We start from the raw sequence: 25,357 nt of genomic DNA on the forward strand, positions 1-25,357 counted from the left end.
TATTATACTGGGTTTAAGAGCTCGGTATTTGGTCAATAAATTGCTGGTTAGAGGAGAACGGAGTCATCTTCATGCATGCACAGACCTTCTCTTCAAACACTCTTGCTGCTGACTACGGAGAATGTTACATACTTATGTGATAGCATTCCAGATTTTAGAAGGAGAAAAATAAGGTGCATATGTCTTAACATACTAGACTGCAGCTCTTATTCTGACCTCAGAGGTGTGATCAGGAGTCTAAGTTTGGAATCTAATTGTTGTTCTATGTCTCTGACAAATAAAACTTCCAAATAGTCAAGTGTTAGTAAGGTAAAAAAAAATCAATCCTATTCTCTGTAATGAAATGTGCTGTTTCAGCAGGCTTCATAAAAAAAGAAAAAAAATCTCATTAGAAGAGAACTCTGGAACAATTAGGCATATACTGTAGCGTAAGTAATTGTTGCACAAGTTATTAATTAACTTGTGTGTAATGACTTCCCATGCAACGCTGATTCTTTTGCACCTTTCTAGTTTGTTTACCTTTGCCTGAGGGAATTCAGTGCATAGCCTTCAATTCCAAAAACTCTTCCTGCAATCACAGAACACCATGGAAATTATAAAACAGATCTTTTACTTACTATAAAAATAAAATCTCTTTCCTGTCACTGAAAAACTTCATGGCAGTTCCTTTTTTTTCTCTCCCTGGACTTACCTTGCACAGGAGCAATAAACTATAACCTTCTTTTGTTTGCTTTTTGGTTTAGATACAACCTGCTTCTACAAATGTCTTCCCCCCACCCCGATCTTAATGCTGTAACTTTCCTAGTGGTTTTTGGGTGCAAGATTATTGTGAATATAGATTTAGTATTATCATAGCTAGGGATAGAAAATGCCAATAGTTAATCACATTCTGATGTTAAAAGCAGGCATAGTCCCTTAAAAATAAAAAATATTAAATATATGCTAAGTTAAAATACTAAGAATGAAGGGTGGCAAGTCTTGTGTGTTCCCTCCCACTACTCGTTTTGCTTTGAAATACATACCAAAGAACGTGTGAACCATGTTGGAGATATGTGCTTGCATACTATGGCAGTGAGCCATACCAAAAACTTTGTAATGTGTAACAGCTTATGACACAGAAGATAATTGCGAGCTACCTGTCTCTTTCTTTCCTAGATGGTACCGAACCCTCCCATATGCACTACGAAAATGATGAGAACTACTTCCGGGGCTATGAATGGTGGCTGATGAAAGAAGCTAAAAAGAGGAACCCCAAAATTAAACTGATTGGTAAATTGCTTCAAGCTTTAGGATTTAAATACTTTTCCCCCTCTAACTAAATTACAGCAATGAACATAAATGATTTATGTTCATTTATTTATTTATAAATTATTTATTTATTTATAAATGATTTATCATGAGAGCTGAATTTCTGAATAATAGGGTAAAAAAATTGGGAGGGGTAAAGTAAACTTAGAGGAAGTATAAATCTGTAAATCTTATACGCACTAAATTCAATTATATGTTCTTATTACAAACCCATCACCCCCTCCCCACTATAGTAGTCTTGTCTTCTGATATGTCTTATGTATGTAGTTGAGTTGTAAGAGGACTGTCCTGTCTCCCTGTTTTGATTGTGGGTTGTGTGTGTGCTGTACAAATGTGGAACCCTAGATTTTTAACTGAAGCACTTTACCAGATGTATTTCACACGAAACAAGAAATCCATCCGTTAAAAAGTATCCAATGCCCCCTTTTCGAGGGATCAGGCTTTGCCATATTCAGCCACAAGGCATGATTTGGTGCAGGATTTGCTAGTCAGTTTCTGTTAGACATGCACTGTGACAAAGCAGTAAACTTACCATTTATGACTAATTGATTGTTAATAACCTCCCTTTTCCCTCAGATCAAGCTCTCAACAAAGGAAGGAGGGTTTGCCTTTGAATTAGCCTATGGTGTCTTATACAAAGTCAGGTGAAAACTTAGCAGGATCTGGTTAGGTTAATTTGTTGTTCTTATTTACTACAAGATCCAGTAAACAGCAGAGACTTGGAAATGCTTTTTCATGATCTTAATCTTTCTTCCTCTATTATGATTAGATCATCAATTCTTCCAAAGTTCATATTCAGGAGATTGACAATTTTTAGTGTTCAGTATTGATCCTATGTCTATAACTTTGTAAATTTTTATCCTAAAATCTTTGGAATTTTAAACCTGTTAGAGCTAATACCACACAATTGAAAGACTGTATGTAGTCAGTTGTTCTCTAGTAATGAAAGTTTTCTAGCTTTAAAAAAAAAAACCAGCTATTAATATGTTTGATCACAATTTATATTAGAGCATACTCTCCAGTTAAATAAGTTATGTTTCATTGTCTTCACTGGAAGTATGTGAATTTGAAGTGCATAGCTGCTTCTTCATTTTAGGTAGATCAAATTACAGCTTGCTATTGAAGCTTACTGAGTAATGTAGACCAACCACTTATCTTATTAATTTGTTTTTCTTCTCTCTTTCCAGGATTACCTTGGACATTTCCAGCATGGATAGGGAAGGGTGAAAACTGGCCCTATGACTATCCAGATGTCACTGCTTACTATATTGTTTCTTGGATATTAGGAGCTAAACAGTATCATGATTTGGACATTGATTATATTGGGGTCAGTAAAGCAAAATCTCCTGTATATTTTATCTATCTTTGTTCCTAAGATCTTGGTCTTGTCTCTCTGTGTTGGTTACAGGAGAAGGGGAATGGGAAGATAAATTGTTTTGTAATTGCAGTTTTGGCTTTTTCTGTTGCAAGGGGAAAGGCAGAAGTTGTGTTAGTTTACAGTGTTTCTGCAATAATGGCCATTAAAGCAGAACCAGTGTAAAATGGCTGGTCTCCTGCCTTCCCAATTCTAGAACAATGTTATGAGAGAATTTGAGAATTCTGAAACCTGTTTGAGTCTTGGGCTTGTTATTTTCTGCCTTGCTTGTTCTGCTTGGGTTTCAGCAGTTACCAGCTAACAAAAAGCATTAGTTAAGACAGAGCTTGTGAAAGTCAGCTAACATGACTTCTTGGCATAAAATATGGTTGCTGTTTTGCGGAAGGGCAATCCTCTACAACTTCTTCCATTTTTACCTGCATTATTTATAGTAGATAAAGGTGCATGTGTTACAGTACATTACGACTACTGTATTGTGTTACAGTGCAATATGTGGAAGTAGTGAACAAATGTCTGAGAAAAATGTCATAATTTGGAGAAGAGAGACAGAAGTAGACAATCTGGAAAAACACTTTTCAAGTTCATTATTTGACTGAGATTCAACTTTTTTTTTTTCTTCTGATTAAGAAGGCTAGGATTCCTCTAAAATCAGTCCTATACTTACTGAAACACTTCTTTTGGACTTTTAATTGTTTTGATATGAGACAGTTGTTTAACTGCAGAAAAGCTGAAAATCACTTCAGCAGTCCAGAACAAAGCTTCTGAAACTATGGTTCCCATCCCTCAAAAGAAGTCTGACCTTTCTGCTGTAATGTGGGAAGGTATATCTGATGTATATCTCCTCTGGAATGCATCCCCCTTGATCTTGCGCATTTATTTCAGCTGTGTCAGTCTTGCACTTTGAGTAACACAGTGATGCTTCAGCAATTCAACTGGGGGGACAGGGAGAACAACTGCTGTTAAATTTTCTCCTGCCTATGCTCCTAAGAGTAGAAGGCAAGTTCTGCATTTTACGTATTTGAGTAATGTCTGGTTTCTGTGTTGTAACTTCAGAGTAACTTCTGAATTCTATACTTCTAAGAAAAGGGGTTTTCTGCTTCTGCAGGCAGTGTGGTGACATTGCATATTGTCTGTTTTCTTTGTGGGTATAATCTGATATATGGGAAAGCAATGAGGTCTGTGAAGGCTCAGAAACTGTCAGAACAATTTTAATGCTGTTCTGATTCTACATTGTTAGCCTTTACTGCTGTTTTGGTTTATAGCATGTGTTATATCATTATTTGCTTTATGATGAAATGAGCCTTTCAGTAAGTGACTTTTTGATTGGCTCATTTCTGAAGTCACATATTAGCACTTATGGAAAGATCTAGAAGTATCAAAATCAAATGGACATATCCCATGTGCAAGAAACTGCTTGTACATGGTTGGGTAATCTACACCTACAGGAGGATACTTTCATCTTTACTGGTGAATGTGAGCCACAGTGTTCATGTTGTGGTTAGAAAAAAAGAAACTAAGAAGGTTTCCGACTATGCATTTTATTGGTCAGGGTATTTGGTAGAAAGGAAGACCAGCATTCCCGCTTTTGAATTTTGAGCTGTGTTTAGCTTAAACACTCTTTCCATAAAAGACGGAAAATCCAGAGCAACAGAAATGACATAATTTTGGGTCTGTTTACTTAAACTATGCTGGATCTCTCTTGTGTTCAAGTATGGATATAGTCCATAGAAATAAATTGGAAAGAAGTGCAAGTGTCATTGAATAACCCCCTGAAACTGTAGGCAGTTGTTCGATGTGTAACTTATTCTAGCTGTCCTATGTCAGTGTATGGCAACGGGGCCCTTTCATTAGGACCACACCTTGGAGCCACAATGTGTTTCTCAATGATTTCTAACAAACTGTAGACCAATTGGTAATAATGTCATGTGTAACACGGCTACCGTTGTAGAGCTCAAGCAGCTCGAGTTCTTTTCAGCAAGAAGGCAATCAGTAGACATTAGAGATAGATAAACAAGCAGCTATTTTGAACTTTCATACAGAATTTTCCCCTGAAGAGCTGATAACAAAACCAATCGGAGAACTTTCCTCTAGCAAACTGAAACCAATGAGTTCATTAATGGATTGTATAATCTTACATATACATAAATAAAATCTTTCATTATGCATTGACGTATCCTGATTTTTCTAAATGACTTTTTACTTTTCCTTTATAGATATGGAATGAAAGGGCATTTAGTAGCAAATATATTAAGGTATGTATTTTTTCTTATTTCTCTAAAGTGAAATGTTTGTTATCATATGTAAACAATTAGCGTTTCTGAATTTGCCTAGAAAATGGACCTTAGTCCTGCAACTACTTCACTTACTGAACTCTGTTTCTTGTAATTGTAGGCATGGAATGCTAACAGGATCAGATCTCTAGATCTTTTTTTTGGGTGTCTGAAACTGTTATTTTGAACTTTAAGTGTGTCAGTGTATGCTAAATGTTTAGGACCTCTACATTTTAATGGAAGCTCCAGTTGATGCTCCTGAAGTCATACAAATTCATCACCTTTGTACTGGCTTGGATATAGTTATAAGTCCAAGATCTAGAATTACTTAAAATTCTGTAGCAAAGTTCAGTGGATATAATACCCTTAAATTATTGCTAGAACTCTAGGTTCTTATTTTATGGAAAACATAATAAAAGCTTTGTGTTTTTAGCTGTGCAAAATTTGGTACCTCCTGTTCTAAAAGAGTTGGAGGAACACAGTATTTCACATAACCAACTTTGAGATATCTCTAATGTCTCTCACTGCTGCCTGCCCCCCTGCCCTTCTTTGAAAACTCACTTCTGTTTGTTATGTTATGTTGAAGTGGAATCTTAAGTACAAGCTTCTTTTTTGTTCATTTCCTTGTTGCTCCTTCGAGGCTAAGAAGCAATAGCGTTATCTCTTCTTAAAAGCAAGTAAGCGTTAAATTGAGTGTGTAGAAAAGCTGCTGATTTTTTTTTTCAGAACTCATCAGGGATTGGATCCCATCTGCTTAAAATTAGTCAATTAGTGGCTATTAGAAAAGTTTCAATTCTTACAGTTTGTATATACTGGATGAGGTTAGTCACATCATTTGTCCTTGGCAACTTCTGTAGTTATTTTGTTCAATGATTAGTTTTAGTAGAATGATACAGGAAATGGCATACAACAGTTAAACTTGACATTGCAGTAAGAGCAAAAAAGTATCTTCAAGTATCTTTCATGAGGCTGGCATAAAATTCTGCCTCCTCCTGAAAACTGAGAATGCTTTCCTATAAAACATTTCTTTTTAAAATTGTATTTCCTAGAATGTAGCATTAGATGAATACTCTTAAAGCTGTTTCCGATGATTTGTGTAGTGTTTTGACTGAGGGAGAGCAGGAAGCACTGGCAGAAAGCTCTGTGCTGGTCGTATACCTTGTACAAAGAAAGAGGAATACCTTACATCCAGGTTTATGGGTTTCTTGTTAACAAATATCTTAATCAACAATGTATTTTAAACTGATTTACCAGGCCCACTGCCACCACAGTAACTTATCACATGTTAGACCAAATTCTATTATGTATACTTCACTCCACAACTAATTTCATTGAAGGTATTTTCTAGACTCTCACTTTTGTAGGCACTAGGCCATTAGTTCCTTTTGGACACAGAGGTTTGGCACTAGAGTTTTTGAGTGACTTACAAAATCCCTTCCAGAGAAAACGCAAATACATTGAAGTGTGACACAGCAGGATATTTTGGCATCTATATCAAGGTGTCTTGTTTCTTTGGGCATGTTAAGTTACAAAATTCTGGTGGATGTGTAGGTGCTTCAGATTTGGAAATCAAGCTACTTAAATCCCTGTCTAAACTTGTTCAGTGGGTGTGCTTAGAATCCTCTTAAAATATCCCATCCCAATGTGTGTTCAGCATAAACCATAGCCTAACTTTTTTTAAAGCTGGGAAACGAGTTCATAGGGTGTTCTCTTTATTACAAAAACCCCTCAGGAACTAGAAGTTTTCTGTTACATTTAGCCTCAGGCAATGTGGGTTCCAGGATTTTCTTTTTAAAAAAGAAAAGTGGTTCACTAATAGAAATCACTTGGGATACTAGTAGTCTCCTAAAGGATAATCCTAATCATAGGTAAGTTATGCTGGTAGGGGAGGAGAGGGAAATGTGTGTGTGTGTGTGTGTGGACTTCAAATAGAAATCTCTAGTTGTTCAGTATGTATGTTATAGAAGCAAAACCAAACAGAACAAACACTTGTTTGCAGGCTGGAATAAAACAATGCAAGTAAGACGGAAGAAAATAGTGAGAATTTTTTTTTTTTTTTTTTGAGCTACAAGTTTTATTTCTTCACTGACTAGCTGTTATATTGCTTGGAATGCCTATGAGACTGAACCCTTTGTAAAAAGAATCATCAGAGCCAGAAGGCAGATCTTACTATAAATAAAATACTCATTTTATTTCCCTGTATGACTGATTGGCTCTTTTTTAAAAACTGGTTTTCTGACTTTCTGTATGTCTTGTAAGAAATAGAAATGTTCTGTTTTGCTCAGTCCTATGTCATGTCACCAGGAGGCTTTCTCATCTGTTTGTCTTGGATTCCTAATGTGGGGAGAATGAATGTGGAGAACAAACTGTCTCCACAGTTTGTCGAGTGCACATGCGGCATTCTACTTGTTAGCTTTTTAAATGCCTTTGAATTGAGATTAAGCTTTTGGCTTCTAAAGCTAAATGTCTAATTTAAAATTTGATCTTAAAATCACCCAAATATTTGCTGAAAAGTGTCAGCCTTCTCTCCACCGTATGCTAATTGATATAAGGCTTTTTATTTAACGCCTGTTTTACCATCCATTCTCTTACACTCTGCAGTGTCGCATGGCGTCTGTTCTCTAATCAGCACGATAGTTCTGTTTGCAGTTTCCGGCATTTCGAAAAAGGTTTATTTATTGAAGTGTGCTGCTGCACACCAAACATTTTCTGTAATGTCTGACAAATACATAACATAGATAAGCTCTTAGTTATCTTGCTAAATTTTTACTTCTAAGAAGTTATTTTAGTTACTTCATCCACTAGGGCGCTAGCTATGTTTCTTATCAAGTAGAAAAAATGAAAAAATAAATGATGATTCTATTGCTTATAAATTCTTATTCAAGAAGATCCTATTTTTCCAATTATATTTTTAAATACTGTCATCTTAAACTAACCCTAAAATTTAAGGAGTATCTGTATATAAACGTGAATACCGGGTGTGGGGGAACCATTCTGCATATGTTTTTATGGAGTGCATTTTGAGTGTCTACAGTTCTGTGTCCTTGTTACCTGTCTTTCAACATGGAAGTTCTGCAATGTTTCTAGTCGTTTTGTTCTTCTAAACTATTTCTATGGTTAGGCAGTTTTTCCGAATGTCTAGCTAGCTAGAAAGCTTTAAATTGCAAGGACCTACTGTAAGTATTTCTACCGTTATGAATTTTTCTTCTGATAAACTTTATGCTTCAAAGGCTTCAAGCAGCTGAACAGAAAACTTCATTGTTACTTTTCTTCTTCTTAATAAGTTTTATGTCCTTTAGATCTAGGCTTTCATTGTCACCAACACTTGGACTTTGCTTTGTGTCCTTATTTGACTACATGTCAAAATAGAAATGCTCCTTATTCTCCTTCACATTGCTGGAGGGCTATTACAAGAAATTATTTAGGATTCATGCCTACTGATCTTCAAATGGTTGGAAAAATCTTTCTCATGCATGCGTACATACAGCACATAGTACATCATTCCTTTATATCCAAGATTGAAAAAAAGATTTTAGCCTATGGACTGATGTCCTTTTTCAGCAGCTGTATGTGGAAGCTGCTGAAAATACTTCTAAAAATTTTTTTTTGAGTGTTCAGATGAAACATGCTTGTATAATATCATCCCTGTATAAGCCTGGTTCATTCTTAACTGTTAGAGCTGGGTATATTTTGCCTGGGTATATTTTGTCCAAGAAGTTCCACAGGCAGATGTGGGAGGTTTATCATCTTTGACAGTGAAATAGTAAGGAGAAGCTGGAAAGACAGAGTAGGAATTCTCTTCTGCTGGCATGTTTGAAATCAAACCTAACTGCCCTCAGTTTTGTTGTAAATATGCAATTCCAGTTTTATGCATTATGTTCCTGAAAATTAGTGAGACATATGAGAGCCAAGTAGTGGGTAAACTTAAATATCAGACACTTACAACATCAAGGTTTTTTTTTTGTTCAGTAAAATAGCCTGTGAAAAGAATGCTTAGGTGCTCTTCACTTGAAAAGGACAGATGTTTGGCAAAGATTTCTGTTCTTGTAGAAAACTGCATGGCTACAAGGTCTTTTCTATTTTAAAACTTCAATCCCTGTTTTCTCAATATACTTTTTTGGGGATCAGGTTAACTTTCACTTCTGATCACTTGTGGAGGTATGTCCACTTCCACATTCCAGGCAGTCATAATTTTTAGATCAACTTAACGTGACTGACTTTATGATAAATCCATTACTCGCATGTAATGAATTACATGCATGCAATGGATAGAGTCAGTATGTTGAGAGTGTCTGAGTGGAGTACACGTATGCACATGGGGTGTCAAAAGTAATCCAAGTGATGAGAAGCCCTTTTTTGTGAAATGACTATCTAAATGTCATAGATAACCCTTCAGTGTTAAAAATACTTATCGTTAACTTCGTTTTAGTTGTCATTATGGCTCTCCTTTGAGAAGTGAGAACTTTTCTTATCCATCTTGGTCTGAAGACAGATGCTTCCACCGACGACTCCTTCAGCTCTTAAATTGTTTTTAGTCTTAAATTTTCATGTTGCCTGGTTGATGAAGGCTGTACTTTAAGTGGTGTTATCTGTTACTAAGGTACTTCGACAATCTTTGGACAGACTGGGTCTAAGAAACATTGGCATCATCGCTGCGGATGGAGATTGGAATGTTTCAAAGGAGATGATAGTTGATCCCTATCTTAATGATGCTGTTGAGGTAGTCGGGTAAGTGTGGGAGAAGGGAGGAGTTTTACACATTGCTTATTGCTTCATTTCTGTGAGTAAGTCATCTCTGTTTTGAGAAGTCATATTCTTATTCTATTCTTCCCAGCCCTTCCCAGTTTTGTCATCGTCATGTACAATGGTGACTGATTACTCTTTCCTGTTTTCCTCTCTTCTTTCAGTTTAGTACATGTGTAAGGTGACCTTACTACTCTTCCATCATCTCTTTCAAGTGTTCAGTTAGGAGTCATGTTTTAGGCTTCTTATCTTGGCACTAGCGAATGACAGGAGACTTCTAGCTAATCTGCGCGTGCATCTTTGAAGTCAGTAAAACCTTAGGACTGAATTCTTGGTCTGCAATCAGTTTTAATTTCAGGTGAACTTGAACTTTCACATTGGAACTTACCACCCTGGGACTTCCCATGCTTGCAACATTCCCTGTTACACGTCCTTTGCTTGAGATTTTTATGGTCATGTCCTAAAGCTAGGAGTTTGTGTTTGTTGCTTGTATCTGATAACAGACAGTATTAGAAGTGCACACACAGACAGTAAGGTAGAAGTAAAAACAAGCATCCGAAGTTTGTTTTTAAACTAATAAACCATCTCAATTTTAGCAGCTAGGAATGCCCAATGTTGTAGTTCTAGCAAATGGCAACTTGATTGTTTGCCTGCACTGTTGCTCCGAAACTACACTTTCTTACTACCTTGCTTCTGTTAACTGGCTTGATACTTACTCTGCTACTCTTTCTTTCTTGGTAATCTCTGATTTCTCAAAACTATAAATAGGTTTTTAAAAATTATAGCATGTTCCCAGTGGAAATGACCTATACGTGTATAAATTGTTCACTTGTGTTAACTTGCTTACCTCTGTTGTTAACCTTACTGGGATAAGGACATGCTTGTGGTCACTAGTGTACCATTTATCCTCATCTATGCATAAGGGGGTGTGATATGCTCATAATTGTTTAAACTAATGCATTGTTCAAAGGTTATAGCAAGTCGGTTAAGCAGGGATTTTATAAAGAAACTGCTTTCATATGTGTTGAGCTTGTAAACACTGATCACCTGGAAGTGGGTGCCTGAGAAATGCCAATTATAATGCCAGCATTGAGTAACTTATTTGGTTTAAAAACTTATAACTTTCTTAGGTTAGGCAAGACTTGCACCTCAGCAAGTTATAGTGTGTGAGGAAATGTTTTAGTTAATGATTTCCATGCCAATGAAACGTGCAGAATGAATGCACGGAGTATGTATGGCTCTTACTTCTTTAACAGCTTGACAGAATCAAGGATAGGAGTACCTGTTTTTGTTTGTAGCGTTTAGGACCATGGGCATGTTTTAGTTGTCCTTTAAGATGAAAGTTCTTTTTGTCGGAGTTCTTGAATGTCATACAGATTTTTCCCCAACTCCTCCACCCCGGCTGATCACAAAAAATGAAGAGTTAGGAGAATATTTCCTGTGCAGTAGTGTTGTTATCCATCAAGAAATTAAGGTTAGTACAAAATGAGAACACCATGTTTCTCAGCCAATGCTGACTTTAAGGCACCAACTACCAGAGTTCTTGCTGACCTAGAAAAAGATAATAGTATTTAGGTGTCTGTCCTTCAAATGCTCACGTTCAGAAAGTTGCTAGAAGTGCTCTTAGATAACCGTGTCTAGTTGTTTGCAAAATCTGCTGATCAATCTGTTTTCCTACATAGTCTTAAATTCTTTTCTCAGAAATCCTTTCCTGTACATTGTTCTGTAATCTCTTTTCAAGTATGACCCTCTCTGTGACTTTTTCTTAGTTCTTCTATTTGGAATGGAAATGTGGGATTAAATTTATATTGTTTTATTTAGAAATTGTAAAGATAATTGAAATGCTTGCTTTGGCATCCATCCACAAAAAATAACTGACCTCTCCCTTTCTTTGTGTTTCCTTTAAGTTTCTTTTTCCTTTCCTTTGTTTGTCACATCAAGTAATTTTTACCTTGATACCATTGCTCCCTGTGGAGCTTTATCCCTGCCTAAAATACCATTTGCAATCTGAAGTATATATAAGGTAGATTTAAGGTAAAGTTTCTATGTCTGTTTTTTCCCCTCCATATTTGTTGTCTGCTGGCTTGTGATTTGAAGGATGGAGGACTTCATATTTTCTCATTAGAACGAAGGCTACCAAGCTGTTACCATTCAGTATGTTTCAATTTCATTGGCTGATGGAGTGGTCTTCCTGAACATATTGCTTGCCATCATTTCATACCAATGAGTTGCAGCACTTGCCATTGAAAACAGGAATTTTGTTAGAAGAAGAAAAGAAAAAAGCCTTTATCTGCTAAATCAAATTACTTACCCAATACTCATAAAGTGCTTGAAAATGAAAAAAAAAATCGTAATGTAGTTACCTCAGTTCTGTGTTATGTTATGCTTCCTTATTTTGTTTGCAAGACCATCCTCACTAGTGTCTTCCTATGTTATTTTGATGGGTGCTATTTCTGTGTTTGTATAGTGTATCTTCTTACTACTTTTCTCCCAGGAGGTATTATGGCTCAGCACTACATCTTCTGTGTTAGACATAAATTTTGTTTGCTGTGTTTAACAAAGCCTATAGAGCCCATAGCTCTATTTGGTAAGTCCTTTCTTAAAGGCCTGTATGCCAATACACAATTAGACTTGAATATATTCCACAATATCATTTGCTGATGTTTATCTAGAAGTATACAAATTGAAAATGTTTTTCCATAATTCTCAATTATTTAAGTTATCTTTGACTTGTAAGTCATTATTAGTGGACAGTAATTGTATGTTGGGTGGTGGAAAATAATCTACCTTCATTAGTTTTTATTTACCAGACAGAACAAATCATATTGTATTTCTAACTGATGTAGCATGAGTCTTTTCTAATGTAGTGATCAAACAGCAGAAACGATTGCTGCCATTTAATTTCCTGTCTCCTAGTGTCTGTCATTTATAAAAAAAGTCATGGTAAGTCTTAATGAACAGAGAAGATGGGTGACATTTAAGAGCTATTTGTCAATGATTATGGCTTTTATGTAACGGGTTGATTCTTGTTCTGTTGATTTTCATAGTTAATATAGTTGCAACTTGAGAGGAATCATTAGTCTTATGATCCAGGAATGCTTTCTCAGTTTGATAGGAAGAACAAGTTCAGTTCACTGTTATTTGTTCTCTCTCAGGTAGAAAACTGTTGTGGTTTAACCTGGCAGGCAGCCAAATACCATGCAGCCGCTTGCTCACTCCCCTCTCCCCCCCCCGGCCCCACAGTGGGACAAGGAGAGAATTGGAAGGGTAAGAGTGAAAAAAACTCGTGGGTTGAGATAAAGACAGTTTAATAGAACAAAAAAGGGAAAATAATAATGGTAATGATAGAATATACAAAATGAGTGATGCACAATGCAATTGCTCACCACCCGTGCTGACCGATAACCAAGTAGCGATCGGTACTTCCTGGATCATGCCTACCATTCATATACTGAGCATGACGTCACATGGTATGGAATACCCCATTAGCCAGCTGGGCTGGCTGTCCTGATTATGTTCCCTCCCATCTTGTGTACCTGGCTCAGTCAGTAGGCACAGGAGCTGTCCTTGGACTAGGAGGGCACTTAGCAACAACTGAAAACATCAGTGTGTTATCAACATTCTCCTCATACTAAATCCAAAACACAGCACTAGGAAGAAATTTAACCCTATCCCAGCCGAAACCAGGACAAAAACATTTGCTATAAGAGAGAAAGATGAATTGACTTGTCTAAGACTATGCTAAGCTGGTGGAAGAATAAAGATTAATTACAGAAAATACCGTCTTTTGGATTTATTTTGTGTTTTTGGACCATGCTGCTTTTGCCATCGTTTTAAACAGGATTTTTGTATTATATAATTCAAAGCACAAGCTAGAAACTTAATTTTGGATTTATGTAACTGGTCTTAAGACACAATGTTTGTCTCAATTTAAAACAATAGATTTTACTGGTAGAACAGCCTTGTCTTTTTTTTTTTAATGTCTTATTTCTGGGTATGTTATCTGTAATTAGATAGAATTATTGACTAACTTGGTTTGCACAGGACCTCTGGATGTCATCTGGTTGAACCCCCTTGCATCAAGCAGGTGCAATTAGATCATGTGCTAAGACTTAATATCTTCACAATCCCTTTGGGCAACTTATTCCACGTGTTTGACCATACTCGTGCTCTTTTTTTTTTTTCCTTCTCTTAAGTTCTTATACCTAACTGAATTTTTCATCAGTCCACAGCCTGTACTGTTGCAAGAGGTTATTTTGTTCCAGATGTAGGACTTCGTGTTTGCATCTGTTGAACTTGACGAGGTTCCTGTCAGTCTTTTTTTCCAGTCTGTTAGTTTCCTCTAAATAACAGCCCTCCTTTTCAGCATATAACCGTTGTTGTGGGTTAACCACGGAAGGCAGCTCAGCCCCACACAGCCACTTTTTCACTCCCCCACAATGGGATGGGGGGGGAGAATCAGAAGGGTGAAAGTGAGAAAATTTGTGGGTTGATCTCAAGACGGCTTAATAGGGAAAGCAAAAGCTGTGTGTGCAAGCAAAGCAAAATTGAACTTCCTGACACTTGTTAAAGACATCAAATAGTATTGGCCCTAATATCAGCCTGTGGGGACATCCTAGCAATCTGCACCCTGGTTGGACTTTTCTACCCATTTTGGAGGGAGACTTTGCTAAAGTCAAGGTTTATGATATCCACTGATTTCACCTTGCCCACACAGGTAGTCATCTTGTCGTAGAAAGCAATCGCGTTTGTCAGGCATGATCTGCCCTTGGTAAATCCATGCTGCCGTTCCCAGTCATTCTTCTATCCTTCTTGTGCTTGGAAATGGCTTCCAGGAAGACTTGCTCTCTAAGCTTCTTGGGGACTGAGGCTAGATTGATGGGCCTGTAGTTTCTCAGATCCTCCTTCTTGAAGACAGGCATTAAAAGTGTTTTTCCCTAGTCATCAGGAACCTCCCCTAATCGCTAAATACTTTAGCCTTTGTATGTATGTTAAGTCTGCAAACCAAATACTGCCTTATTCTAATGCAAGATGTAACAGGAAAATACAATGCAGAAGTAATACTAACATTGTGTTCAGAGAAAGTTCTTAAGACTTTGGGGCAGGAAATGTTGACGTTCCAGGCTGCTGTCAGACTGCACATAAGCTAGTTCAGATTCTAGTCTGTTGAAAAAAAATCTTGCAGCGCTGTTTCCTGCAGGTAGTGTTCCCTGTTAGAGAAGATTATATATGGTAGAAAGACATAGAATGGTTTGAAGGTAGTTAAGTATTTGATGTTATCTGAATTTACAAGTACAGCAAATGCTGTTTAGGGAACCTCTGGACTTCAAGAAACTACATCGTTAGACTCTGTCTTACATGACATTTTGCATTTGTTTCATTGACTTTCAAGGCCTTAAAATGTTTCTAGGGAAGTGTACAGTGGTTGCAATTTTAAAATTTGAAATAAAACGCAGTTGAGTAGTAAGATGTGTATGTGTCTGGGGTTTTTCTCATTTCTTGTGTTGGTTGTGTTTAGGAAGAGCTGATCTCACTTGTTAAACTTCACTGTTAAACTGAAATAGTTCATTAGCAGGGAAAATAGGGGGAATCAACTCCTTTTCTTAATTAGATGTTTACTGCGCTTTCACAAGGCTTATAAGTTATAATACAGTTGTCCTTGCCCTGTATGTGGTCCTTGTAGCCTAACCCTCAGCATTGTAACATCTAAGTGGCTGATGTGCAAATAGAGTATCTTGCATGAAATGTGATGTCCTTTGTCTTTAACTTTATCTGCAGTTTTGTGTGTGTAAGAAAATAAGAACCAAATGTTTTTAATTTTTCCTTTTGTGATGTACTCTGGGGTTTGGCATGGTAGAGGAAGAAGGTGTCCTTCTTTGAAGGCATTTTGTACTTGACAATCTATGACATTTTGTTTCGTGTAAGAGTTTGTTGTTCAAGTTGTAAAAACAAGAATTGGAACATGATTTGTTTTTAAAATATGTTCAAATAGTGCTGAAGAAGATGCCACCTTTCCCAATACAAATTTTTGACAATTTGAAAAACGTGTTTTTTTTTTTTTATTTGTCCCTTCTCTCTGTTCTTTGTTCTCCTTTTTTTTCAAAGCTGTTGAGATACACATTGGATAAGCACGGTCTGCAGCAGGTGAGGATCATAGCCAGCGATAGACTGTGGGAGCCCATTTCCTTTGTCTTGCTGCTTGACTCTGAGCTCCACGGAGTGGTCGATGTGATTGGGTAGGGGGTTCTCTCTGTTTTTCTTCCTTGGTGGCTTGTTCATAGTGTGTCTTCATCTTGCTTATTTATAACTAGCACAGCCAAAGCTTCACCTCTCTATACTCTTACCTGCAATGAAAGGAGTTTCATCATATGATGCTAATATTTTGCAAAAGTAGTAGACTAAATTTGAGATTGATTACTAACTTGTCTGCTGAATAGAAATGTGTGTAAGACTTGCTCATTAACTTTTCTTTTTACAGTAGCTCTAAATTTTAATTACTAGGTTCCATAAACTTGCCTGACCCAAACACATGCTTCAAATGTGTCTGTTCCTTGCTTCAACTTGAGTCTTTTTCATTCATCTTTATAAATCTGACCCTTAGGAGGTGTAGAAATGAAGGCTTTCCCTCCAAATATAGATAGGCAGTCAGTGTCTCCCCCAAATCAATCCCTCCCCCCATTCTGAAAAACAAAAACTGTCTTGACAGTTTTTTTCAAGTGGAGTCTTGGATCATGTGTGGATCAACAAGTGAAAGCAATTGTGAACTCACTCTGGCCAGATGTAAATCCACTGTAATTACCATGATCCCAACGTAGTCTGCATTTTTCCTTTCTTTTTTTGGCAGCTACAAGTATGCACCCAGAGTCAGTTCCAGAAGGTCAACTGTTTTTACACTCTCTCAGTAAGCTGTAGTTGCTTAACTCTTTGCAAGTTTTACATCCCTATTCTGATTCATTCTTAACAGGGAGATGAAATACTCTCTTGTGTAATGGATAATCAGTTGGCTACTGGACATTTAGTGATGCACATCTAATCATGGTACCTTTTAAAAAAAAATTGTTGGCTTTCTTTTTTATTTGAAACTATAAAAAGTATTTCAGGTAACCAGGATTTTAGGTGAATGTACATAAAATAAATTTTGGACTTGGTAACGTAATTTGTGATCTGTGAGGTCTCCCATCAGACAAGCTGGATGGGAGAGTAGTTAAAGCTGCTGCTTTTATTTTTCACTATTTGCATCCAGGCTTCCTCTGCAAGAAATTGTAATGGCTAGAAATTAGAGGGAGCCCTGAAGACACACTGTAAAACTATGAATAGATATTCACCCACATAGCAATGACCTGGGTCACCAAAGCTCTTTATAATGTGATATTTCCAAACAGCTTTTCAGAGCTATTATGGCTGCATCAATTTTACTAGTGAAATGAAATATAATAAATTATAAACAAGTATTACTCCTACTTTGAACATATTTAAATTACATTGTAGCTCTTGAAAACAATGTTTTTCAAAGATGGGCTTGCAAATTCCATGGCTATTCATAGGAGTACTTTAGATGTGCTACTTGTTTGTAACACAGTTAAACCAGTTAGATTTTTGAATTCTATAGAGTTAGAGACCAAGCTATTCTGACTCTACATGTTGAAAATTCCATCCCCCACCTTCTTGCTATTAATTGAAAGAAAATAGGAAGTGTTTAGGATGTGTCAGTGAGTTTAGGAGTGACAACTTTCATTTTCACCTAATATGAATTTAGTATGCCATTAGGTGACAACTCAGTCTTTTTGGTTAGAAGCATCACTGTTCTTAACCAGATCTGTTCTAAATACACATTTGGCTGAATGTAAGTTTTGCAGAAAACCAAGCCTTTTAAAGAAATTTGTTAGACCTAATTATGCCCAGGTTAATAACCTAAGAAAAACAAGATGATGTTGTGACATTACTGCATGATGGAATTATGATGTGGTGTCTGTAGTAGTGGGAATTCAAACTGTCCCAAGTTCCTGCCAGGCCTGATACAGATGATACAGAATGAGAAGTAGGAAAGACAGTGTTGTTAGCTGATGATTTCTGTTTTCTAGAGATGTTTTTGAGAACTAGATTTTGAGGTTTTAATAGGTAGTGCTTTTCTGCAAAGCTTCATTTTAGTGATGGTATTATATAGGATGATCTTTTTTAAGATTTATTTAATTTCTACAGCCTTGTACTGATGCATGAGAGAAAAACGGTGGAAAACCCTGCAATTTCTGTCCTCATTTTCCCCTTCTTCCCCTTTGGGCCATTGCTATATGCAAAACAAAAAATAACACAAAGTTTTTTGTTTGTTTGTTTTTTAACTAAGTTATCCACTAAGTTGCGCACATTGTAGGCAATTGTGCAAAGCAGCATTTGCAATCCATAAGCAGAAGAGCTCTTCTTAGTTAATGTTACTTTCTTAATATTTCTGATTTAGTTTAGCTGCCCTACACAGGCAACTGTGGATTTTTTTTCCCGTTGGAGTTATATTGCTTCATCATCTGCTGTATAAAACACACTTAATCTCATAATAGTTAATATTTTAAAAATACCTTGTTACCACTCTAACAGCTAGAGGCCCTGATGATGAATAAACCAGCTACTGGTTCCAGAGAGATTGAAAGGAGGAGGGAACAATGAAAATACTTCTTTAGTAAAAGACAGTGGTTTGAAGAATGCAAACACTGATAGCAATAGCTGTTGGTAAATTCTTCTCTCGCAGTGATAAGAGGTTTAAACTTATGTGTCACTTTTGTAATTCTCTTCCTAGTATTCCTTTCATTACCTTTTCTCCACCAAGGTCCATTCTTTTTCCCCCCCTTTCATGATATACATCACTTCTTCCTCTCTCTTTGCAATGGTCTTCCGTTATAGTGTGTCTGACTCTCTGCTCTTTTGAGCAGAGAATCCAAAATCCCACTGCTTCTGCTGAAGTATCACATCTATAAGAATGATGCATAAACTCTACTCCAGTTCATCTTTTCAGGCAGCAAGAAGGGTATGTGTTTAGGAGGCTGTGGTTTTTCCTGAAACATTAATCAGGATATTCAAGTCTCTCCAAATGGTAGTGGTCCTTGAGTGGACCGATTATTTCCTGAGAGTAATTGGAGCATAGTTGCTTCTTTGTAGGTGTTTTCATTTCCAGTGAAGTAAAAAGATTATTTTCACTACTGAAGGAGCAGATCATGCTGTTCTGGACACAGCTAATCTCCTGTCCTTTGCTGCACACCTTGTGTTATTTGTTGAGGCTGTAGAGTAGCACAAGAAGTCTAAAAGAGGGCTTTAGCATGATCTAGTGTTTTCTTTAAATAAAAATCACATAGAGTTCAACAAATCCAGCACATATTGGGTGTGAAAGCCTTCACTGTAATCTGACAGCAAATGTTTATTTTGTGCATTTGGGTGGGTCTTTTTAAAGTATACACTCTACTTAAGTGCTATTAAAGTTAAAAAAAAAAAGAAGATTGGTATACTTATTTTTAAAAAAAGTTAGTTTTCATATGGAATAGGGTTACGCACTCCTTAGTCATGTCCTACTTTTTAAGGACTAATTTAGATATTAATGAAAGTAAAACAAAACCCCTTGGTTAGCAGCAGTGTAAGTGAAATACAAATACAGTGTAAATTATGTTCATTAGCAGTAATAGAAATTGCATCTAAGAGCAGAGAAAAATGATTCATTTCTCAACTGGTGGTGAAACTGTTTTACCTGATTGCATATCAGTTGGACAAAATGAGGAGGTTATGAGTGTATGGGCTTTAAGTGGAGCAAAGCTGCCAATAAAGATACACTGAAGGAGTCTGCCTCTAGAACCTGCTTGTTCACCCTGTAACATTAATCCTGTTTATCATCCCTATTTTTTTCAATTTATTTCCATAGCTTTAGTGTTTTTGCATTAAATTATTTCTCTTCCCTCTGATGCGAATAAAGGTGACCCTCTGTCTTAGTGCAAGAAATCAGAGCTCTACAGATCACGTTCCTGTGTAATCTTACGTAAAGCTCTCTAGAACACTCCCCTGCTTTTTTTTTTTTTTTCTTTTTGTAAAGTACAGCTTGTATTTGGCCGGGATGTTGACTCTTAATATGTAAGAAACAGGTCTTCAGGATATGGAGTGTAGAAAGACAAATTATTCCTTCTTTGCCTTGTCTTTGCAAGCTACACACTTTATGCCATTACAAAAACCTTTGCTTGGTATTAAGGTAATACTTGTGTTACCAAGCCAAAGGGAAAATATACAGTAATCTGTACACCAGAGAAGGTTGTAGCTAAAATCTCTATCATGTGTTACATTATCATTAGTGAAGCTATGTATGAAGGACTACACACTGGGAAATGGCCCATTGTCCCGTAGGGAGAAAATAATGGGGGGGGGGAACAACCCAACCGTCAGCCTAGAAAAACTGGTATTTCTTGTGTCCCTGTCACAAATTTATCAATTTGTCAACTTTCAGGCTAATAGTAAAGGAAATATTTATGCCTTCCTTCCCAGTGCTGATAGTTTTATTTTAGTGTATGTATTTAGTGTGTTCAATGAATGTGCTAAGTGAGGGGAAAGCCATGACGCTGTTTTCTGCAAGTGATTTGAAAAGTTTTATTTCAGTCAGACTAATTTGGCACAGTGAATCAATGTTGTGATTGAGTATAATCAGTAGTCTTCATTTGGGAGAAAGCATCTCTCCTCGTACTAAGGAAGATCTTGGAAAGAAAATTAGCTTTCATTATATGTTTCAACTATTTTCAGTTTACACCTCTGTAACTTTTATAGTCCAACTAGCATGCCTTTTTGAAACCTGGATTTATTAAAAAGGTGTGCAAAATTAGCCAAGTTCATGTTTAGGTCCTAAGACGTTCATGCAGTTAAGTTCTTAGAATAATGCCAAGTACTGTATCTTACTGCTGATTTTATAATTACTTACAGTTTTGAATAAGATAGTACAAGGTAGCATGTATTTTCTCTATTTAGCACATTACAGTTACGAAAATCTTCAAGCTCAATTTCAGGGTAAAGCTTTGCTTTAGCAAGCTGCAGAAATTGCACGATATATTTAAAGCTAGGTTTACTTATATGCTGGAAAGTATCAGAAGAAATAAACTTTTACTGGTGCAAATACGATAAGCTATGGAATGTTATAGCACGCTCTCATATCATTTTCTTCTATTCCATTAGTATTATTCCAAAGAAAGTTTGTTTTTCAGTTTGGAGGAGGTGAATCATTGCTGCTGAATGTACTTCCAGGCTTTGATTTTTCTTTTTGTGCTAAGTGCTCTTTCTTTTTAAAATATTGTGTAGGGCTCACTATCCTGGAACAAAAACAGTGCCAAATGCCTTATTAACTAAGAAGAAACTGTGGTCTTCAGAAGATTACAGTACTTTCAATGATGAAGTAGGTGCAGGCTGCTGGGCTCGGATCCTGAACCAAAACTACGTGAATGGAAACATGACCTCGTAAGTGTTGTGCACTGTTGCTCGCTTTCACAACTTCATATGTAAGAATTGTTTAAAGTACTATATAACACACCCGTCTGCTATGATAAGATAGTAGGTAAACTGAAACTCTCTCTACTGTCAGTCTGAATTCAAATATAGTAAGGTATGAAGTCTACTGTCCTTACCTCTTTGTGGAGTAGAAGTCCCACGAGTTTTAACGGATTCTTGAGTTACTGTTCCACAGTATCCAATGGCAGCTGAGTTCAGATGCCTTTGAGACTGATGGTATTTGTTAAAAAGAGAATGTTCTTAAGAACTAATGACATGAAAAACATTGGAGGAAAATAACAATAAAGCTAATTTATTTGTATTTTTCTTAAAATCTTTATCAGGTTTTTTGTCTTTAGTTAAAAGTAGTAGGTACGGAGGTAATTATCTAGTTTTTTCATACAACTTCTTTCTCAGAGTCCATTCTAAAACATGCTGTAGTCTTTTGATATGTTTACTGTTTCCTGCACATTTTCTTTCCAAAATGAAATCTGGAAGAAAGCTGTTCTATTTACTGGGAAATTACATAACTCGCAGGTTTAGAAGAGAATAGAAAACATACTTTGTTTCCAGTGCAACAACTACTACTCTGAAAGGGGTGGGGGGGAAGTCTGATTAAGGAAAATGTAGGCATCAAGGTGTAAGCAAAATTGTTCAAAGCTTTTAGTTTTTATGTAACATCATTTTGGAACAATAAAGAGAAATATTTTTGTCTGAAATGCTTGAAACGGAGCACAGCACAAGGCACTTGGGTATTTGTAAAGGGAAGTTTCTTGAGTCACCTGGTTTCTATGAATCTTCTGTCTCCTCCTCTGCAAGATGAAATTTTCTAACAGATGAATATTTCTTATGGGAATTCCTGACCATTCTGGTTGCCTCTTGACTCTCATATGCTTTAATATCTTACTTTGGGGTCTTTCTTTCCTCATTGTTTTTCTTTTTTACAAGCCCTTTGTAATTATATATGCCCTATTTGTTTAGCAACCTAACAGCCAGACCTATGTATTGTATTTAGAAACTATTGTAGAATAGTTCCAGGTCCATATATCCAATATTGAAGTTATCTTGGCTTTTATATTGAAAACAGAGTCTTCCTGATGAAAGGCAGCTTATCTTTCTGCTAAGCTCGTTTCCTTTGAACTTGAGTTCCCTACATTCCTTTTCTAAGTTTGAAATTCTGCAGAACTCAGAGAGCAAGTTGAGTTTACAACTCAAGAGTTGTCTGTTTTATGAGCAACTTTTTGTAGGATTTCAGGATCTCTTCTGAAATGCATATGTAGTGTGATAAATCTATGGCAATGACTTCAGAATGAGGCCTTTGCACTCATCTATATGCAATAGCAGAACAGCATGCCAGCTTTTGCTTTCTACACAACTGCTTTATTAAGCTGTATTTCCATACTTAGAGCACACAGGTCTTAAGTTTAAAGTCCTAGCAGAAGATTTTCAGTGAAGACCAAATCAAAAGACCTGAAGTAATTAACCTTGTCAGTATCCTGACAACTTCTTGAAATAGCAACTCCTGGAGGATGGCTGGTTAGAGTTGTTTTCTGTATGATATTTATATGGATAAAGGGAGGATTATTTTTTTTTTTTTAGTGGTCCTTAACCACTCACCCAAACCCCTTCCCTGCAAAAAAAACCTACCACCAGCAACAACCAACCAACCAAAAATAAAAACAAAACAACACCCCAACAAAAAGCTGTAAACCTTGATAACTTTTTTCCCCCTTCAAAACGGGGCGGGGGGGAACAAATGGAGTCTTTAACTCTCACTACACATTTCCTTTCATGTGCAACTTTTTATGGTGATATAGCCAGAGAATGGTATAGAGAATGTATTATCAGTTTTGTAAGAAGTTCTCAACACTGCAAGTTGATCAGTTTTATTTTCCTTTCCTGTGTTTTTTTTCTCTTTTAGCTGGAAAGTTTTTTTTTTTCCTTAAACTTCTTTTCATTGTATGCTGGAAGAAAAAAGAGGAATAAATTCTTGTACTAAATTCATCTAATACTATCCATATGAATGGAGGAAGCAAACCTGTTTTTCTTCCAGAACCATTGCATGGAACTTGGTGGCTAGTTATTATGAAGAGTTGCCCTTTGGTCGATGTGGGTTAATGACAGCGCAAGAGCCGTGGAGTGGCCACTACAAAGTAGAAGCTCCTATCTGGATTACAGGTAAAAAGTTTGCAGTTAAAAGTTTGGTGATCTAACACAGAGCATAACTGTATTTTCCAAGGCCTTTATTTATTTAGTGTTTTTTATGTGTATTATTTTTTGTACCAAATTAAAGTAATTTTGTGGCAAGTTTTGTGAATACTTAAGAAGAAAAAAAAAGCTTTCAATGGAAAGCAGAAAGATCTAATAGCAAGGGAAATCTTAATACTTGATGGTTAGATACAGCAGAAATGAATAAACTACTGCCTTTTATAGCTGTTACTATTAAAATATTTTGATCTGAAGTGCCCATAAAGGTTAGTGTGCTTTCCTAGTTCCTTTCTCTCTTTTTTTTTTTTAAAATCCTTAAGTAGACATTTGATACCTCTCAATTTGAGAAAATGGAACAAAGAACCTCTATTCTTGTCCTGCTTGAGATTCTTGGCTTGTGTAAGTCAGCATTTCCTTGTGCTTGGGGAAAGGGGAGTATGTTCACATAGTGTCTATGGACACATGGATTCATGGGCTACTCTGTAGTCCTTTTGTAATATTTTATTGTCTCTGCCACAGTTCAGTAGAGCAAGTAACATGTGCAATGCCATAAACAAACAACAATGCAAATGCCTTCATTTTTATTCTTCTGCTAGTTACCTGTATACGTAAAAGCATTAAAAAAAAATGGCCATACTGTCATACGAACAGTTCAGAGCAACTGAGCAGTTGTTCCTGTTTCCATGTTGCTCAGGATTTTCATGATCTGTTCTTCTCTGGTCATATTCTCTGGTATTCTCTTTTATATGCTGAAAACCTTACTTATCTAGTTATTCCTCATGGAGATGCCCATCTATGCTTTCTCTGGCTTAGCTGTTTACTTTATTTAAAAAAAAAAAAAGAAAAAGAAAAAAAAAGGAGAAATTTGGGAAAATCTAAACTGTGGTGGATATTCATATTGCATGTACATGATTGACTTACATAGCGGTATAATAGTTTTCTCTTCTTGTCTAAATAACTGCTATCATTTTAACTGTTTCGTCTGCCACAGAGCTGCTGATTTTAATTGTGCTTTAGTGTAATTCTTTAATCTTTCTTCTTGTATAGGTAGAATTTGTTTTGGAAGTTCCATTACTTTCTTCCCAAAACCAAGTTTTTATTGTGTAAGCATGTATGAGAGAGAAATTTAATTCAGACTACAAATGGTATTATTTTTTTATTCAGACTTAATTATTTTCTTCTTATTTTTGTTCTGTTTTGCCTCAGCACACACAACGCAATTTGCTCAGCCAGGCTGGTCATACTTGCAAGTGGATGGACACTTAGAAGGAGGTGGCAGTTTTGTCGCTCTGACAGATGGCCGAGGAAACCTTACCATCATCGTTGAAACTATGGTATGTACATCAGCACAGTTCCAATGAACTAGAAAAGATAAAAGAAATGTTTTGTTATGAAGAACCTGTTTTGATTGATGTAGTTCAATCAATCTTTGATGCTTGTAGCTTTGTTAATGAGACCACTAGAGGTCCTTTTTTCTACCTAAACTTTGAGTAGCTAGTTGAATCTTCCTGGAGACTGATGTATATGTCATGTTTATATCACAAATTAGCTTTAATTTGATTACACACTCTGGGAGGAAATTAATTCTTGTGCTTTTTTTAAGCAGTATTCAAAATAAAATTATTAAGCTAGTATAATTGCAGTTATCATTAAGATAACAGTGAAATAAATAGTTGCAAAGTGATCCTACGTTGCTTTTTTAACTTCAGTTTATGCTGTATGTTTTTCATGAACATTGCCACATGATGCGTTTCAGTAATGTATGTTCCGTCTGTTACATTTATGTTTTTCTTCAGACTCATAATCACTCTCAATGTATCAGGCCTCCGCTGCCTCATTTCAGTGTGACACCTCAGAGAGCAACTTTCTACCTCAAAGGGTCATTTGTAAGTAGATCTTGAATACATTTGATCAGTCCTGTAAAATGAATTGCTCTCCATAATCTAATACATGCAAGACA

At 36.3% G+C, this 25,357-nt stretch overlaps 1 protein-coding gene across 4 annotated transcripts in view; it reads left to right on the forward strand.

Moving 5' to 3' along the window:
• Nucleotides 1–25,357, forward strand: part of GALC (galactosylceramidase) — a 41,306-nt gene that overhangs the window by 4,142 nt on the left and 11,807 nt on the right. For 2 of the 4 annotated variants that reach the window (XM_075151352.1, XM_075151355.1), the window contains exons 4-11: nt 1,156–1,269; nt 2,496–2,635; nt 4,897–4,935; nt 15,802–15,932; nt 21,004–21,159; nt 23,243–23,367; nt 24,604–24,731; nt 25,194–25,283. In XM_075151352.1, the coding sequence (XP_075007453.1) occupies nt 1,156–1,269; nt 2,496–2,635; nt 4,897–4,935; nt 15,802–15,932; nt 21,004–21,159; nt 23,243–23,367; nt 24,604–24,731; nt 25,194–25,283 (923 nt within the window). Of the gene's footprint in view, nt 1–367; nt 429–1,155; nt 1,270–2,495; nt 2,636–4,896; nt 4,936–9,553; nt 9,682–15,801; nt 15,933–21,003; nt 21,160–23,242; nt 23,368–24,603; nt 24,732–25,193; nt 25,284–25,357 lie in introns of those variants that run through there. The other 2 variants (XM_075151354.1, XM_075151353.1) reach the window with 2 other exon arrangements.

Source organism: Calonectris borealis, chromosome 5, assembly GCF_964195595.1.
Source record: "Calonectris borealis chromosome 5, bCalBor7.hap1.2, whole genome shotgun sequence".
NCBI lineage: Eukaryota > Metazoa > Chordata > Aves > Procellariiformes > Procellariidae > Calonectris > Calonectris borealis.